Source organism: Saccoglossus kowalevskii, chromosome 17 (genome assembly GCF_978046115.1).
Source record: "Saccoglossus kowalevskii chromosome 17, keSacKowa6.1, whole genome shotgun sequence".
NCBI classification, from domain to species: domain Eukaryota; kingdom Metazoa; phylum Hemichordata; class Enteropneusta; family Harrimaniidae; genus Saccoglossus; species Saccoglossus kowalevskii.
The window spans coordinates 2,561,424-2,580,011 of NC_140657.1; the positions used below are offsets into that span (position 1 = coordinate 2,561,424).

The 18,588-nt window shown below is 33.5% G+C and overlaps 1 protein-coding gene across 3 annotated transcripts in view; it reads left to right on the forward strand.

Moving 5' to 3' along the window:
• The window catches only part of LOC100378136 (uncharacterized), a 45,691-nt gene extending 36,847 nt beyond the window's left edge, over window positions 1-8,844 (forward strand). For all 3 annotated transcript variants that reach the window (XM_078013013.2, XM_085492452.1, XM_085492451.1), the window contains one exon: window positions 13-8,844. In XM_078013013.2, the coding sequence (XP_077869139.1) occupies window positions 13-1,605 (1,593 nt within the window). In that variant the 3' untranslated portion in view covers window positions 1,606-8,844. The remainder of the gene's footprint in view (window positions 1-12) is intronic.
• Window positions 8,845-18,588: the final 9,744 nt, after the last annotated feature.

Genomic DNA, 18,588 nt, shown 5'->3' on the forward strand with positions numbered 1-18,588 from the left:
CTAACTACACAGGGTCCTGGTAGAACTGGTATACCAGGTATAAAAAGACCCAGTAGATTACCAACCACATTACGAAGTATAAAGGATAAGACAAGTAAAATCACAATAGCAGATAGGCCTAAAACTGCACCACCAGCTGTGAGGGAGTCTAGGCCTCAGAGCCCTGCTGTTGATAAGAGAACTAAGGAAAAGCGGAACCTTCAACAACCTCGACCATCTGCTTCAAGTAAGGTTGAAACAAAGCAAGACAAGAAGAGTACAGCAATGGAGACACGGTCTCTAACTAGACAGGCCTCAAGGCCCTCTAGTTTGCCGACAAAAACAATGACAGTTAAACCTATTGAGGAAAAAACAAAACAGACTACACAAACAGCAAGGCAGCAAAGTCGGAGACCTGCCAGTGCGAGTCCAACAGTTCAAAGGTCACAAAGAACCACAACCACTGCCATTAGAAGTCCATTGAGCCCTCATATGCAGAGGACAACAAGAGATGCTTTCAAGACTCCACTCACACTTCCGGTACAGAAATCAGCTCGCCCATCACCAGTTGTAAAAAGTCCCATGCTAAGCCCAACAGAACCATTACAAAATAGGATACCTTCAAAAACAGCCACTTGGCCACGAGCAAGTACTGCAAAGGCTCGATCTAAAAATAACTCTCAAAATTCTAAAACAGATAAACTAATCAAAAGTAACCAAAAAAGTATGGATACTATTTCAACAACAAAGCCTAAGACACCTGTGAGTCAACGTCGTTCTACTGATAATACATCACTGTTAATTAGCCCACAAAAGGAACGTAGCTTTGGTTTTGGTTTTAAAGCAAGTCAAGAGAAAGAAAGGACACAGTTAAGCAGTCCTCAAAAGGAACACAGTTTTGGTTTTAAGGCAACTCAAGAGAAAGAAGGAAAGTTCAAAAGTCCAGCAGTGCAATATTCATCTTCTGGGGCTCGGCCCAAAATACCTTCAAGTCCTAGAAATTACGGAAGGAAATTGGCTGGTTTGAAATCTCCCAATAGAGTTAATGAGCAGCCGATGGAGGTGGAGGTGAGCAGCCAAGCTGTTTGTGAGAAAACATCTTACGACATGTCTGAGGACATCATGCAGTCTCCATGGAGAGATGAAACTGAGCCTGAAATGCAGCTGTCTCGAGAGAGTTCTGTTTACAGCAGTGTGAGTGAACAGTCCTCACAGGAGTTACCACTCAGACATGTGTCTCCTCAACGTCAATTGTGCTCTCCTGGACAATCGGCTTCATCACTTGACAGTAGTGAAACCCCGGCAAAAATCAAGAAAAGCGGTTCATGGAGGAGATATACGACAGACAGTGAGGTGTCAGTAACTGAAAATATAACTGCATGGAGGAAAATTAATCAAGAAACTGAACAAAAATCAGTACACGGTGTGTCTGAGGTATGTGAGTCGAGTAATGCAAGTTCTCCTGGATCAACACCTGGTTCTCCAAATCGAAGACTTGGTGCACGTCCCAAGGTGAGATGCGGCATTCCTCGGCCAATTAAGTCACCAAGTCCTACCCTGGCAAATAAAATGTACACTTCTCCTGCAGAATCTAATATTCCGACTAAAACATTTCTTAGAAACTGATATAAGTTATAGGTCATTGATTCGTGTCTCCCATTTGGAGAGTTTTTAATCTTTATCTAATGCAATTTATACTCTAGTTTAGGAAAATAAATCTGTCTTGTGTTAAGGATTTTGGAATGTGTTCAAACCATGAAAATCCTGTACAATTTTTTCCTCCATGCAAATCCAAATGTAAAAAACAGCCTGGGTAACGTTTAATGGGTATTTATAATTACAGTCAACTTTTAATTTGTTGGCTGTATTTAAAAGGCAAGAATGCTAAAAAAAAATGAACCATATCATAGATAATAAAATAAATATGAAATAGACATCTAATATATGTAAATAAATTTACAGGAGTTTAATGCTTCTTACAGAAAACAAGTTGTGCAATAAAATATGATAAATTATTAATTTTAATTAGGCTATGTCTCATTAAAGTACGATACTTAATTAGTAGGCCACTTTGCACTAAAACTGATAATCATCATTAATATACTTGTCACAGTGGCTTCAAGTTGTTTTAATGATTACATTTATATTTAATATTATATTTACAAACAACATATTGTTGAAACTACTGTGTTGGTGGGAAAACATCCAATATTGGGGGTTGCCTGAAATACGAAATAATATACAACGTACTTTCCCCATTTTGTTGCATAAAACTACGCTGTAATTGTATATGACCCCCTAGCTAAGTTTAGATTGTAATAGCCTGGAGTCAATTATCGAAGATTCTAAACTTCACTTTTCTTTGTTTCTCTATCGTGTTTCTATGAACTGAATATATCCCGTTCTCTTGAAATAAATCTGTGATTATGCAAATTTATAATACTTAATCTGCCTCAAACATTTTTCCAATTATTTCACTTAAAAAAAGTTTGAGGTCAAAGTCACTGTTAAAATTTTTCATGACATGCCTTGACTTATCGTAAAAAATATGCGAAAATGTGTCATGCGAAACTAAAGGGCGTTACAGTAATGTCTTGTGTACTGTATAAGGGAAAATAATTCAACGGATTTAATTTTATCAGATTTGATATTCACTAGACTTTTAACTTGCTGGTTTGTGAATGAAACAATTTGTTTGATTGTTAGCTTTGTGTATTTACTGGGTTTTAATTTAGCGCATTTAACAATTAGTGAAGCAAAAACAATGCCTAGCCTTGCACAGTATCAGTTTGGCAGCAAGTTTTATAGTAACAGACTGGTGTAGTATTAATTTCAGGTAATTCCACATTGAAATTGTACATGGTCAGTAATGTAGGTCAGGTGTTGCCTACTAGTCAGAGATCAAGCCGCTGTTGGGTAGAAGAGAGATTTTTTAATTGTGTTTATTCACACAATGGCCAGTATAATAAAAATTAGAAATTAGCACCCTCACTGAGACATATTTGTGGTGTAATAAAAGGGAAATACTTTATATTATAAATATCTATAATATTTGTACATGTATAATAATTATACTTGGATTTCAAGTTATCACTTTTGTACCTTTGAATGCCAAATCACAGTCCTTTGACAAATTAAACCTGCATCAAATTTTTCAATATTTTCTAAAAATTGTAACCGTGAAATTGTATTCAATAGGTCAAAAGCTGAAAAAGAAATAACATAAAAATGTGTCATCAAATCTTAGCAGGAAGTAATAAATGGCATTCAGAGATGGCAGTACTCAATCCCATCATGCATCTCACTTGTACCCAACAACTATTCTAAAATACAAAAGAATATTGCATGTTACTGAGCAGGGAGTTAATCCTACAATAGGACTTCACTTATTAAATTTGATAGCCCAGAGATCTAATATAATCTATTCAGTGTGTTTCCTTTAGACATGAGATGACATCATTTTACTATGGCAAAAGCCTACTGCAACATACTTTTATATTTATTTTGCTGGGATAGGGTGATACAGTCAAAATAAAATACAACAAATATACTTTACATTCAACTCGGTGAAAATAAATTTCATACAAAAAAGCCAAAATGTATATTCAATGAAAATTAATTCCTGCTAAAAATAGAGAATTTGACAGTATTTCTGATATACTGATTTGTTTGTAATACAATACTTTGTGCAATATAATGCATATATCTCTAACTACTACGGTAGTTGGTGAAATTAGCAAATTCCTGTTGGGTGTTACAACACTGAATGTCATTGATTTCATAATTCGGTCTCCACAAATGCAGCAAAATCCTGTTGAGTGTTACAACACTGAATGTCATTGATTTCATAATTCGGTCTCCACAAATGCAGCAAAATCCTGTTGGGTGTTACAACACTGAATGTCATTGATTTCACAATTCGGTCTCCACAAATGCAGCAAAATCCTGTTGGTGTTACAACACTGAATTTCATTGATTTCATAAATCGGTCTCCACAAATGCAGCAAAATCCTGTTGGTTGTTACAACACTGAATTTCATTGATTTCATAAATTCGGTCTCCCCAAATGCAGCAAATTCCTGTTGGTTGTTACAACACTGAATTTCATTGATTTCATAATTCGGTCTCCCCAAATGCAGCAAATTCCTGTTGGGTGTTACAACACTGAATTTCATTGATTTCACAATTCGGTCTCCACAAATGCAGCAAAATCCTGTTGGTGTTACAACACTGAATTTCATTGATTTCATAATTCGGCCTCCACAAATGCAGCAAAATCCTGTTGGTTGTTACAACACTGAATTTCATTGATTTCATAATTCGGTCTCCCCAAATGCAGCAAAATCCTGTTGGGTGTTACAACACTGAATTTCATTGATTTCATAATTCGGTCTCCACAAATGCAGCAAAATCCTGTTGGGTGTTACAACACTGAATGTCATTGATTTCATAATTCGGTCTCCCCAAATGCAGCAAAATCCTGTTGGGTGTTACAACACTGAATTTCATTGATTTCATAATTCGGTCTCCACAAATGCAGCAAAATCCTGTTGGGTGTTACAACACTGAATGTCATTGATTTCATAATTCGGTCTCCACAAATGCAGCAAAATCCTGTTGGGTGTTACAACACTGAATTTCATTGATTTCATAATTCGGTCTCCACAAATGCAGTAAAATCCTGTTGGGTGTTACAACACTGAATTTCATTGATTTCATAATTCGGTCTCCACAAATGCAGCAAAATCCTGTTGGGTGTTACAACACTGAATTTCATTGATTTCATAATTCGATCTCCACAAATGCAGTAAAATCCTGTTGGGTGTTACAACACTGAATTTCATTGATTTCATAATTCGATCTCCACAAATGCAGTAAAATCCTGTTGGGTGTTACAACACTGAATTTCATTGATTTCATAATTCGCTCTCCACAAATGCAGTAAAATCCTGTAATCGTGAAAATTGTTAACATTGAAAATTAGGTGGTTTTTACTGTATATATTGAATACTGATTGTTTTGAGATTTCATTCTCCAGTTCTGTATCTGGATGGAACTTCATACCATGTGTAACATATTACCTGCATACAATATCTTCAATTATCACTGCTTTCACTGCAACACTAAATATTATTATGCACTTCAGTTTTTAACATGAGGAGAGGTGGTAGGCATAGAAGTCAAGGTAAATCATCCAAGAACTAGACCTCATGTGCATGTAAAAGTCATTTAACATACCAAACTGACAAAAATGATAATATTTTGGGCTTTGTGTCTCAATTGGACGAAGTTATACTTTTAACATTGTGCCTGCTTCTTCATCAGTTACAGCCCTTATCTCAGAAATTCACTGCATGAGATTTCCTTCAACATCTCAAGACCAGATTTTTTTTTTTTAGTCAAATTCACTCTTTTACAAGAAGATATATGATATAGCTAGAGATCTACATAGAATTTTCCTGCAGTAAATTTCAGGATGCAGTCACGTACCAATATGAGCAAACACCATTGCAACAGTGACTTTTACTCTAACATAGTCTGGGTTTATGGCTTCACCTGTGCACATTCACCAACAACCATGCTAGCAATAGAAGGGAAGAAGGTTGCTGCTGCTAACACACTCTTAAGAACAAAATTTCCTGAAACTTTCCTGAATTATTCTTTGTGACTACAGATCTGGAAGATGTATTTGTTAGTTTTTGAATAACAAATGTATCAACCTTGTTTGTATTTTCTGTATGTTTTAATCCGAAATGATTGTCAAATTAGGGTTTAATGCTATAAGTCATTGTTGCCTTGGAAACAAGTTTGATTAATTTTATGTAATCTTTCACTTAGCAAAATATCAAGAACGTACGTGTACTGCTTGTTTACTGGTCAGCTGTGTCCATCCTTAATATACTGTAAAATACTTTATTTTCGCTTCAAATTAATTTTCACTGAAAATTTCAGCGAAAATAAAATCCAGCAAATATACCTTTTTTTCTCTATTTTACATTCAACTTGTCAAAAGCCAATGAAAATAAATTCCACACAAAACACCCCAAAAGTCTTTTCAGCGAAAATTAATTGCAGCTAAAATAAAGTATTTTACAGTAGTACTGCACTGATGTTTTCTAAAAAGCTGCCATTGCACTGTAATTTAGCACCAATAAATATATCAATTTTAAAAGCATTGTAACTTCACATCGTTTTCACTTAAGTTTTATTTATTATAACATTTTATTTTTATCGGTGTTACCTCGCAAGCATGCATCAAATTGTCACAAACCTCTCCAAAGTAATTGAATTTTCTTTGCTGTTTTAGATGACTGTTAAACCATGGCATCATTAAACTGGTTATTTTTACCTCTGCATGCGATGTTGATGTTCCTCTATCCCCCCCTAGTCTGCTACAAGAGTACAAAATAGGGTAATATATGAGACAAACTCTTTGAATTGTTGTATTTATAACTCCATTCTCTTAGCTTTTTCACCACCAGAATTTCTTATAATCTTAGATATTTATGGAAATGAACCGTAATTATAGAGCCAACAGAGTAAAACTGAGTCAGTTTTAAGTTTTTACTATTTTTGGCCAAATCTTCTGAAAGAAAGTGCCGACTATAAATGGGCCTATTTTGTGAATTTGTGATGAAAGAAAGGCAACTGGTGGTGAAAATGTTATACATGTATTCTCACTACATGTACAGTGATACAGAGAAATTGATTCATTAAGACAAACAAGCCAGTTGGGTTTTTAAATGTCAATGTTATGACAGTGATTTTCTGCTTATAGAACATTTAAAATTTGAAAGGCAGGTGTGTGTGTAAGTGGATAATTGCAATGAAAAGATTTCGAAGTCTGAAACTAGAGCTACTTTAATTAATGAAGGCTTATCTGCATTGCGATATTTACTCCCAGGCCATGGTGCTTTCTAAGTGAAGTAGGCTTTCAAACTGATGTCATTTGTTTACATGCACTTGTCTCCCAGCATGCACTTGTCTGACAACAAAATGCCACTGGCATGAAGGTCTGCACTGGTACGATTGTAGAACCATTTATTCTTATGTTTTTCACAACACATGGGGAGTACCACATGTATGTATTCATTAAATATCGTTTTTGTGTCTTTATTTTCAGAGTGCATTCGTACTGTGCTTTCCATGCAAGTTTCGTTATAAATCTAACGTTACAAATATCTATATCTGTCTTTAATGGTAAATCTTCTAATAGCACCTGCAGGTTGTTTGAAAGCATCAGTAATCTCACAATCTTTGTCAGAAGTGCCAACACAAATTGCAAATCTCCTAAACAATTTCCTCTTCACATGCAACAATAATAATTCTTTAAAAGTATAAATCAAAACAAAGTTTTTGCACAAACGATGAATATGTTTGTATATATTTTTACATGTTGGTATTGTACACAATTTACATAATGTCTTGCTCATTGAAGTGAACTCGTACCACTACGCAAATATACATGTTCTGTGATATTTTTAATGTAAAAAACCAATTTGTAAAATTCCGCTTTGATGGGAAGCACAGTACAAACTAAAACCATTGCAGTTATACTTTAAGTAAATATTCATATTTTGTAATACCTGAAATTAAATTCCATTAATTTCAATCTGTCAATTCATGCACTGAAAAATAAAATGCTAATTAAGTTGGAACTAGCACGGAGTACACCCATATTTATGATTTTTTTTTTCTTGATATATAATTTTTCTTATTCTATTTTATTTTATTTGAGGCATCTTTTGTTGGTTTGTTCATATAGGGTGAAGTATTGCCAAAATAAATAAGGTAAATCAATAATTATATGAAAAAAATAACGAAGTGTACATTTTTCTTACAAAAATTGTTCAGTGACTCCCACAATTCATTGGCATGGTTACAGAAGAAGATGAAGATATATATTATGTTTTGTCTAATGCAGAAATAAGAACAAAAATTGAAATACTAATTGTACAGTACAAATTCCTGTGTGCTTCCTCTATTTTACATTCAATATTTATGATTGTTTTGTTGCTAGAAACACATTGGAAAATAACATCCTTGTTGAGCTTTTTTCATATTGTTTTAATTTTTTTTTAAATTATTTTATTACATATATATTACTTTTAATTGTATTTGCAGGAAATTTAGTTTTGATCACAATTAGTTGTACCTGCAAATAGTAACTAAACAAGATAATAGTAGTAAAATATATTTTGAGAAGATAAAAACAAAAGTAATAAGTCTAATAAAAAAAAGGTGAAAACAAGGATCTTATTTTGCTAGGCAGCAGTACACAATATAACTGTGTACACTGAGAAGTGACCGGAATATTTATTACGGAATAATGCATCCTCTTTTTACTGAATTTTAAAGAATTATGCAATGAGATTACAGTTTATTCTAATATGTCTTTGAATTTTAAATGATTCTAAAGTAACATTTAATCCCTGTAACTTGCCAGCAGCACATTATTGCATTGTTGATGAAGTTATCAATGATGCAAGCTATTTGGTTATGAGACCGTTCTCATATTAACATATTGGTTGGATTTACACGAGACATTTTATTCACTTGCGTCAATTCCTGTTTTCAATGCACCATGTGTAGTGGGAAATAGTAGTTCCAGCTAATAATTTACAATGAAACCATGCTAAATTCTTCTCAGGTAGGTTTTCTACCCCTATGCACAAGATATAAAATAAGTCAAGAAATAGAAATTTACTTCTGATTGATTGTATAATTGTCTGAATGTTGCCTAGACTTGTCACTATCAGTTTGCCACTGTTTGTATATTTAAGTGGTTTAATTTGTATATGTTCTGTGAATTAATGAATTTGTTCTTAAATGAATGAATTAAAAGGAAGGATCTATCTAATTAAACACTTGTTTTGTTTTTATTGCACGTTTTAGGAGTTTGTTAGCAAATGCTCTCTAAACATTGTGGCAATAATGTTTACAAAAAGAGACATAGTCAAGGTTTAACTAAGTATTACTGGAACATAACTGATATTCCAAGAGCAAAGTCATACTTTAGTACATATCACATCCAGATAAAACTTGCATTCATGCTTCATGCAAATCTTACACATGGTGAGGCGATAACTACAGCCCTTTCAGCATGGAAAAGTTGCATGGTTCTGAATGGAAGAATGCAATTACAACCCTGTATGTGATATTCCAGTGTTCTACCCACTAAAATGACCAAGGTGTTAAATTATTCATTTGTTTCCCAAATCCACGCGGCCACTATCCTCGAGAGGCTTTGGGTAGAACCATAAATAGAAGAAAATATTTGTGAAATACATTATTCAATTTGTGACAGACGCCGACATTCCTCCCCAAAAAACAAGTGTGGATTTAGATAACAGCCTATATGCACTACTTAATTTCAACAAGCAGCCTCTCGGGTGAGATAGCTCCGCTGTTAGCAATGCACATTTCAATTTAGAACTGAAGATATTAGAAAATGAACAATATGTATACTATCAAAGCAATCTCACTAGCTGTTTTTAACAAGTCAAAAATATCACTTTTTACAAAAAATGACAAAAATATTCATCAAAATTAGAGAATTGAAGATATCAAGAAATGAACAAATCTAAGAGGTCTACCTGTAGTACCTATATATGTAATAGCAAAACAATCGGACTTTTGTTTTTAACAAACAGCCTCTCGGCTGAGATAGCTCCGCTGTTAGCGATGCACATTTCAATTAAAGAACAGAAGATATCATTAGAAAATGAACAATATGCATAGTATCAATGCAATGGGACTTGCTGTTTTTAACAAGAATTCAAAAATATCATTTTTCACCATAAATGATTGTGGTTTTTAACAAGAAGAAAATATAACTTTTTACCAAAAATGACAAAAATATTCACCCAAATTAGTGAATTGAAGATATCATTACAAAATGAACAAATCTGAGAGAGGTCCACATGTAGTACCTATATATGTAATATCAAAGCAATTGGACTTGTGGTTTTTAACAAGAAGTCGAAAATATCACTTTTTACCAAAAATGACAAAAATATTCACCAAAATTAGAGAATTGAAGATATGATTATGAAATGAACAAATCTGAGAGAGGTCTACCCAAGGTACATATACACCAAGTATCAAAGCATTCAGGCTTGTAGTTTTCAAGAAGAAGTCGAAAAAGTAAAACATTGACACGGACAATCACTCATATGATAAGCTTCGCTCGACAAAGTCAACAGTGGAGCTAACAAAAAGTCAAAAGTATCAATTTTTACCAAAAATGACAAAAATATTCATAAAAAATAGAGAATTTGAGATTTTGACATGAAATGAACAAATCTAAGAAAGAACCATCCAAGATACTTGCATATCAAATTTGAAAACATTCTGACTTGCGGTTTCGAAAAAGAAGTTGAAATTGTAAAGTTGACGACGGGCGCCAGACAACGACGGACAATCAGTAACAGCTCAGCTGAGTCAACAGCGGAGCTAAACATGTTGGTAAAACTTAAATTTTTTTCATTGGTCGTCTTCTGAAAATTCAATTTACTAAATAAAATTAAAAAAAGTTCTATCATCAATGGCTGATAAAAAAAGATCATGAAACAAAAAATGCATATGATACAAAGGTCAAAAGAGAAGTCCCCATTCAAACAAAGTCTGAACTGAGACTAAAATTGGGAAATTTTAATTACATAGGTAGCCAATGATTTAGGTTCTCACTCTGAAAATAAATCATTCGTCATATCTAGATGAAAGTGAATACCAAGAAACACTATCACTCAGACTGTTGTCTCCTGCTAAATATAGCGACTTGGTGTGCTTACTTGGAATTTTGAAAAAAACAATGATTTATGATGCGCTGGTGAAATTTGGAAGTTTTCTTCTCTGATGTCAAATTGTGAGAATTTTCATACACTGACAATGTACATATTAATTAAGACGGTGTATATTTTCCCACTATGTTTAGAGCTAGACCATGTTCACACGTGTGCCAAAAAGCCAGTTTGGGGGGCAGCTTTATAGTGAAGCCGGCGTTGAAACATGTGTGAACAAGATAAGCTGGCTCCACGCTGCCCTAAAATGTCAAGTCTCGACCGGTATGCTGCTCTTACAGAAACTGTATTAGCATGTGTGAACAATAATGTCGCCTTAAAAGCACGCCCTCATTGTCAACCTAGCTCTGGAGTTCCATTCATTGAAAGTATTGCAAGGAAACGAGGTGATCAATAGCAAAGCCGACTCAGTTTAGTCTTTATACACATATGAACACAGGACCAATTAAAACCACTGATAACGATTGTTACAAAGTTAGTCAAGCCAGGTCTGTGGAAAACGTGTAAACACGGAATTATTTCTGTGTTAAATGTGCATTGCACAGATTGAATAAAATGTTGCATAACATACAAAAGTAAATAACACATTACTGATGGTTCATACAGAATCAAACTTCACCACACCAAAAATTTCCACATAGAGTTATTTATTTTGGTAACAAGTACAAATATATACCAAATTATAAGGATACATGTAAAAACAATGAATATAAATGAATGGTCACTCTATAAAGATATTTATACAATTAAAATTTTGTCATTTCCATAATACAAATACTCCAATGTTATGTACACTCCCAATAATGTAAAACAAAACTATATTTAAGTATTTTGCTGAATATTTAAAAAATGCCACTACTGAGACCATGTTGTGAATATATCTATTAGCACAACATGAGATGACAATGCAGAGTTCAAAATTCATGGAGGTAATTTCTGTATCAACAGAATTATTTTATTTGTAGCCTTCGACATACAAAGTACTGTAAAATCAGAAGTTGTATCTGTTCTTTTTAAAACAATTGAGCACAATATACAAATGCAACTCTGGGGAAGGGGTATTCACAAGATACCCAGGCTGTAAATAGCTGAATATTACCAAGCATTTATGTAGATTTAGATATGATTGAGCTTAGGGCATTATTAAGTCCTTTAATCACATATGGAACTTTCCAATTTGAATGGAGCATTAATAAATCAAAATCTATATGAAGCATGCCCTATAAGATTGTAAGAAATGAAACCCATTTTCTTATACCTATGTATTTACTTTTCTTACGAAGCTGATATGACAAGTTAACATCTGCTGCCACTATATTGACTGATTTCGGTTCATGGCTCAATTTACTTCACATGTTAAAAACTAGACTATTATTTGTGTCTATTAATTGATGAAATACACTATAAACTTTCATCTGATAAAGTCAACGTAACTTAGAATGTCATGTAAGTTGGTTAAAATGTAGATTTTCTGAAGGGAAGCAAGGCAGCTTCAGTAGTGTTTTCCAAAATCAACAACATAAGTTTCAAAGATTAACTCATGACAAAGCAATGTTAGGATGTGTTATCAGTAGCTATCTGACACACAATTAGTGTTTCCAAACATTTGAGTGGTTTATCTCCACCCCTGTTTGTTTCACAGATTAGTCATTTGCATATGAATGTGTCAGACACAAGGTCACACAGCCACTGAAAAAAAAATCATTGATTTTAGTGTTTTCATCTGCCGATTTTATCGAATTATAGCTACCCCATTCCTTTATTTTTTGGTTTCCAATAGCCTTATACATTTGAATGCCCCTACAACATGTTAAAACAGACCTTGATGTGAAAACAAATCGCTTGTGCTGATAAAGAAGCTTGAAAATCTTTGCTGTGACTTCATCAACGATTTCTAGGAGTTTATGTTTTTCAAAATACTAGGTCTTTAACAAAAAATAAAGTATACTTATTGTCGTCAAATTAACACCAAATTTTCACAGCTCTAAGGTTACAATGAGAGGAACTTGAATGTGTCCAGACAAACTATTTCATGGATTATTTACCAATGTGTTGTGGTTTGAGTTGGGGGAATGCTACTAAAACAGAAATTAAAATTCTGGACACTACTTTTCAAAACGCGTTGAACAACTAGGAAAAGTGAAAAAAAAACTTCTTATCACCAGCATAAATGCATAATTATTTTTTTTACAAAAAAAGTAATTTTTCACTTTTGATTAAGTAAAGTAACGCAGCGTAGAATGCAGATACGGACATGGCAAACACGCCTTTGTAAAGCTTGAAGTCTGGCGATTCTAAAAATATATACTTTCCTGGGTCTATTTGTAGTCATTTGGTCACAATTAGAAGATAAAAATTAAAGCCGCAAGCGGCGTCACCGAGGCCCAAGCTGGTAAGATTCTGTTTCATAATTAAAGAGGTCACATGATAGACAATCAGGTAGCTTGTATTACCAGTAACATGAGGTCAAAATGAAGTTGGTACCATGTATTTACCTGGTTTGGTTATCGAAATATGGTTTTCAGGATATATAATGAGCCATGTTCTTATGCACAATAATGAGATTACATAATCATATATAGCCATTTCTAATGTCAGTTACATCTTTCATTCAATGTCTTCATAATGACACTAGTTACATGTCCTGCTCTGCGACAGTGTTTCAGATATGACTGCTATGCATATTAATGAGTTCACATGACCATATATGGTCATCTGTTATTTTAATCAAATCTCTTGTTCACTGTTGTCATAATAACACAGGATTCATCTTCCTAACTGCAACAGTGTTTAAGATATAATGGTTATGCATATTAATGAGTTCACATGACCATATATGGTCATCTATTATTTTAATCAAATCTCTTGTTCACTGTTGTCATAATAACACAGGATTCATTTTCCTAACTGCAACAGTGTTTGAGATATAATGGTTATGCATATTAATGAGTTCACATGACCATATATGGTCATCTGTTATTTTAATCAAATCTCTTGTTCACTGTTGTCATAATAACACAGGATTCATCTTCCTAACTGCAACAGTGTTTAAGATATAATGGTTATGCATATTAATGAGTTCACATGACCATATATGGTCATCTGTTATTTTAATCAAATCTCTTGTTCACTGTTGTCATAACACAGGATTCATCTTCCGAACTGCAACAGTGTTTGAGATATAATGGTTATGCATATTAATGAGTTCACATGACCATATATGGTAATCTGTTATTTTAATGAAATCAATTGTTTAATGTTGTCATAATAACACAGGATTCATCTTCCTAACTGCAACAGTGTTTGAGATATAATGGTTATGCATAATAATGAGTTCACATGACCATATATGGTCATCTGTTATTTTAATCAAATCTCTTGTTCACTGTTGTCATAATAACACAGGATTCATCTTCCTAACTGCAACAGTGTTTCAGATATAATGGTTATGCATATTAATGAGTTCACATGACCATATATGGTCATCTGTTATTTTAATCAAATCTCTTGTTCACTGTTGTCATAATAACACAGGATTCATCTTCCTAACTGCAACAGTGTTTCAGATATAATGGTTATGCATATTAATGAGTTCACATGACCATATATGGTCATCTGTTATTTTAATCAAATCTCTTGTTCACTGTTGTCATAATAACACAGGATTCATCTTCCTAACTGCAACAGTGTTTCAGATATAATGGTTATGCATATTAATGAGTTCACATGACCATATATGGTCATCTGTTATTTTAATCAAATCTCTTGTTCACTGTTGTCATAATAACACAGGATTCATTTTCCTAACTGCAACAGTGTTTGAGATATAATGGTTATGCATATTAATGAGTTCACATGACCATATATGGTCATCTGTTATTTTAATCAAATCTCTTCACTGTTGTCATAATAACACAGGATTCATCTTCCTAACTGCAACAGTGTTTAAGATATAATGGTTATGCATATTAATGAGTTCACATGACCATATATGGTCATCTGTTATTTTAATCAAATCTCTTGTTCACTGTTGTCATAACACAGGATTCATCTTCCGAACTGCAACAGTGTTTGATATATAATGGTTATGCATATTAATGAGTTCACATGACCATATATGGTAATCTGTTATTTTAATGAAATCAATTGTTTAATGTCATAATAACACAGGTTTCATCTTCCTAACTGCAACAGTGTTTGAGATATAATGGTTATGCATAATAATGAGTTCACATGACCATATATGGTCATCTGTTATTTTAATCAAATCTCTTGTTCACTGTTGTCATAATAACACAGGATTCATCTTCCTAACTGCAACAGTGTTTCAGATATAATGGTTATGCATATTAATGAGTTCACATGACCATATATGGTCATCTGTTATTTTAATCAAATCTCTTGTTCACTGTTGTCATAATAACACAGGATTCATCTTCCTAACTGCAACAGTGTTTCAGATATAATGGTTATGCATATTAATGAGTTCACATGACCATATATGGTCATCTGTTATTATATTAATGAGATTAGAAGCCCCCACCCCATGGGTGCCCAGCCACGTGGCCTACCAGTGTGCTATTGGGGCAAAATGATGCATCTGATGACACAAATGCACATACAAAATTTAAAAGAAATCAGACTAATACAAAACATGTAGTTGCATAATTTCTATTTTCACAAAATCCAAACTATGTGACTGATCAAAATAATATTATTTTTCTCATATGGAGCTAAGGCCAGGCGTGGTAAATATAAAAACATCTAGTAGATTGGTTGAATCATCTCTGAGAAACAAATGCCCAAACTTTTGGTTAATTTTGCTTAAAATCCAAGATGGCGGCCAAACCATGCGACTGATCTGAAATCTTTTATAGGTTTCTGAAAGAGATTGATATAGAGATGCCATGGAGCAATATTGAACATAATCGCTCACGTGTGGCATGAGTAAAAAACTACTTCCTGTTGAGAACAAACCCAAAATGGCGGCCAAACCATGTGACCAATCATAATGAATTTCTCAAATCTAAATCTGCTCCATATGTCGAAGCTAAGTAGTGAATATGAGAACATTTTAATTGACGGTTCTGAAGAAGAAGATTTTTAAGTATTTTTTGCCGTTTTTAGGAAAAACAAAATGGCGGGAAAAGTCATGTGACCGCTAAAATTTTTATTGCTGATATCTATTACACATGAGTTGTACTATATACCATATACGCCTAGACCCTCAGAAAGTGGTCAAACAGTCACTTCCGGTTTTATTTCAATCCAATATGGTTCCCAAACCAATCGACCAATCAAAATTGTGAAAGTCTTATACACCAGTTCACAATACAGACTATAAGTTTGGAGAATATCAGACTATTTTGTTCAGCAGTTTTCTCAAAAAACTTGACAAAAGAAGTTGTGGAAGAAAGAAAGAAGAAGAAGAAAAACATAGTTGAACTCTGGTGACCTTGCCCTTTGTTATATAATATAATTCCCTTTAACATAGTTTGTTTCAATATAAATATACATTGTCATAATTAATTTTGAATACAAAAAAGTTTTGGGGTTGAACTAACAGTGGGGAATCAGTCTACCGAATGTCCTTTAAAGATGTAAATATCTTACAAAAACATTGGTGCCTTATTTGTTTAATTATTTTAAGGGACATAATTTTCAGTTTTATTCAAAGCAATTCAGATATTTTAGTATAAAAACAAATGCCGCATTGCAAAAAAAAAGTGCTGCATTTAGGCGTGAATAGATGCATAAAACATGCAAGATAACAGAAAATCTTAGCTGGCTTTTGTCCAAGTATTTTGTACAGGTGTCTGTAAAAAATTAATGATTCACTGAGACAAATATGAACTGCCTCATTGTGTGACTACTGTATTATATGAAAAGTAAAAAAAAAAACACCCTTTATGAATAGCTATCATGTTGCAAGCTCTGCTTTAAATAGTTAGTTGGTGTCCAGTGGCGGGAGAAGTCAACAGTACTGTTGCCTCCTGAGAACCTACATCTTCAAACACTGCAATCTTTGTTTGAAGTGAGTTTTTAAACTAGTATTATAAAAACTATCATTCTGTTCTAATAGCTGAAACATATTCCTGTGAGTTTTCATATGTCGAATGAACTGTTTGTCAAATACAGAATACATATATTTTAGAACAATTTTCTTTTTAAAATGTGGATGAAATGTTTTGCTTTTTATGTATTTTTTATGTATTGTTTTTGATTTGATAACTTTGAACTAAACAGATTTTCTATTAGCTTCAGATCTTGATCAAAGTTTGGTACCCAGATCATAGGAGTGCTTATATTGATTTTCTGACATCTTGTTTTCTGTAAAGATTTATTGGTAGGTTTGCAAATGTGTATCAGACTGTGCAATCTCTCCATGAGTTGGTTTTGAAACCCAGTAAGGGATTCTGAGATACATTACCAAGGATATTATTACAAGATAAATCATTTGCTTCATTGAACACATACAACAATGCATATTTCCACTGAGATCAGTGACCTTTGATGTGTATCACCAGTGATCAGTCAAGTAGAAACAGTCGAAATATTTTATCAGTTTTTCTCAATTTTTGCATGATATTTTCATACAGGACATCTGTTGTTCAAACTCAGGGAAGACTTTACACTGATGAACAAGGTGACCAAGTTTGATGAAGTTTGGAATAGAATTAGTAAAGTTATCATGCACACAATAACAATTATTAACGGCGACGACAACGACGACGACGATGACAACGCCGGACAAAATCTCTCCCTTAATATACCTTTCCCTTCCATCTTTGATGGTACGGGCAAGGTAAAAACGGACGATAATAATAGAGGCCTCTCGCCCTTCGGGCTTGGGCCCCTAAAAACCGGACGATAATAATAGGGGCCTCACCCTTCGGGCTTGGGCCCCTAAAAACCGGTCAATAATAATAGGGGCCTCGCCTTTCGGGCTTGGGCCCCTAACAAGCATGCAAATAATAGTCCCGCTACCTTAAGTCTACTGATAATACAACTTTAAACGCTGGTCTTCAAAATATTTCGAACACTACAATGTATGTCAATCAGGCATTTTTAGAAATTTTGATATTGAAATTGGGCGTCTTCAGAATACAGATTGAGCCTTGCAATGCAATGCAAGTTGCATTATTCAACATGTAATTGTCAACAACTGTCTCTCAACAGCCTAGGCATGTCAAGAATGAGTGACAACCCATTCAAATAAACAGTTTTGGCATTTCTTTCATTCAAATTTAATCAAAACTCAAAACAAATTAACATACATGTAGGATCATATAAGTATGTATACTACCCGGTAATATATTTTTGTATTTGTAAAAAGTTCAGTCAAAGCATGCAAGGCAAGATAAAAGAATGACTGACTGATTATGATTAAAATTACACAGTATTTACAGGATTAAATTACTTTAGATAAATGATATGCTGCTCTATGCAGTATAAAATATATGAACTTTTAAGAATAGTAAACTCCAAATAGAAACATTTAAACCACTTAAAAAACTCTTTAATTAATACTATGTGTAATAAACAATCAGGACCCCAAACATGTACAAATAACAAATAAAACTTAAGTCGTTGACATGGATGCATTAAACTGTGATAACGACAGCATTTCAAACAACTACATAATAGTACATTCTTGGTTTCAAAATTTGATAAATTGGTGCAAATCTAAATCATGTTCTGCAACAATATAATGTTACATGTACTACACACATATGAAAAGCTGACAATAAAATAATGTCTTAAAATGTTACCTCCATCTTTTCTGTTCTAGATAAGTCAAGGACTA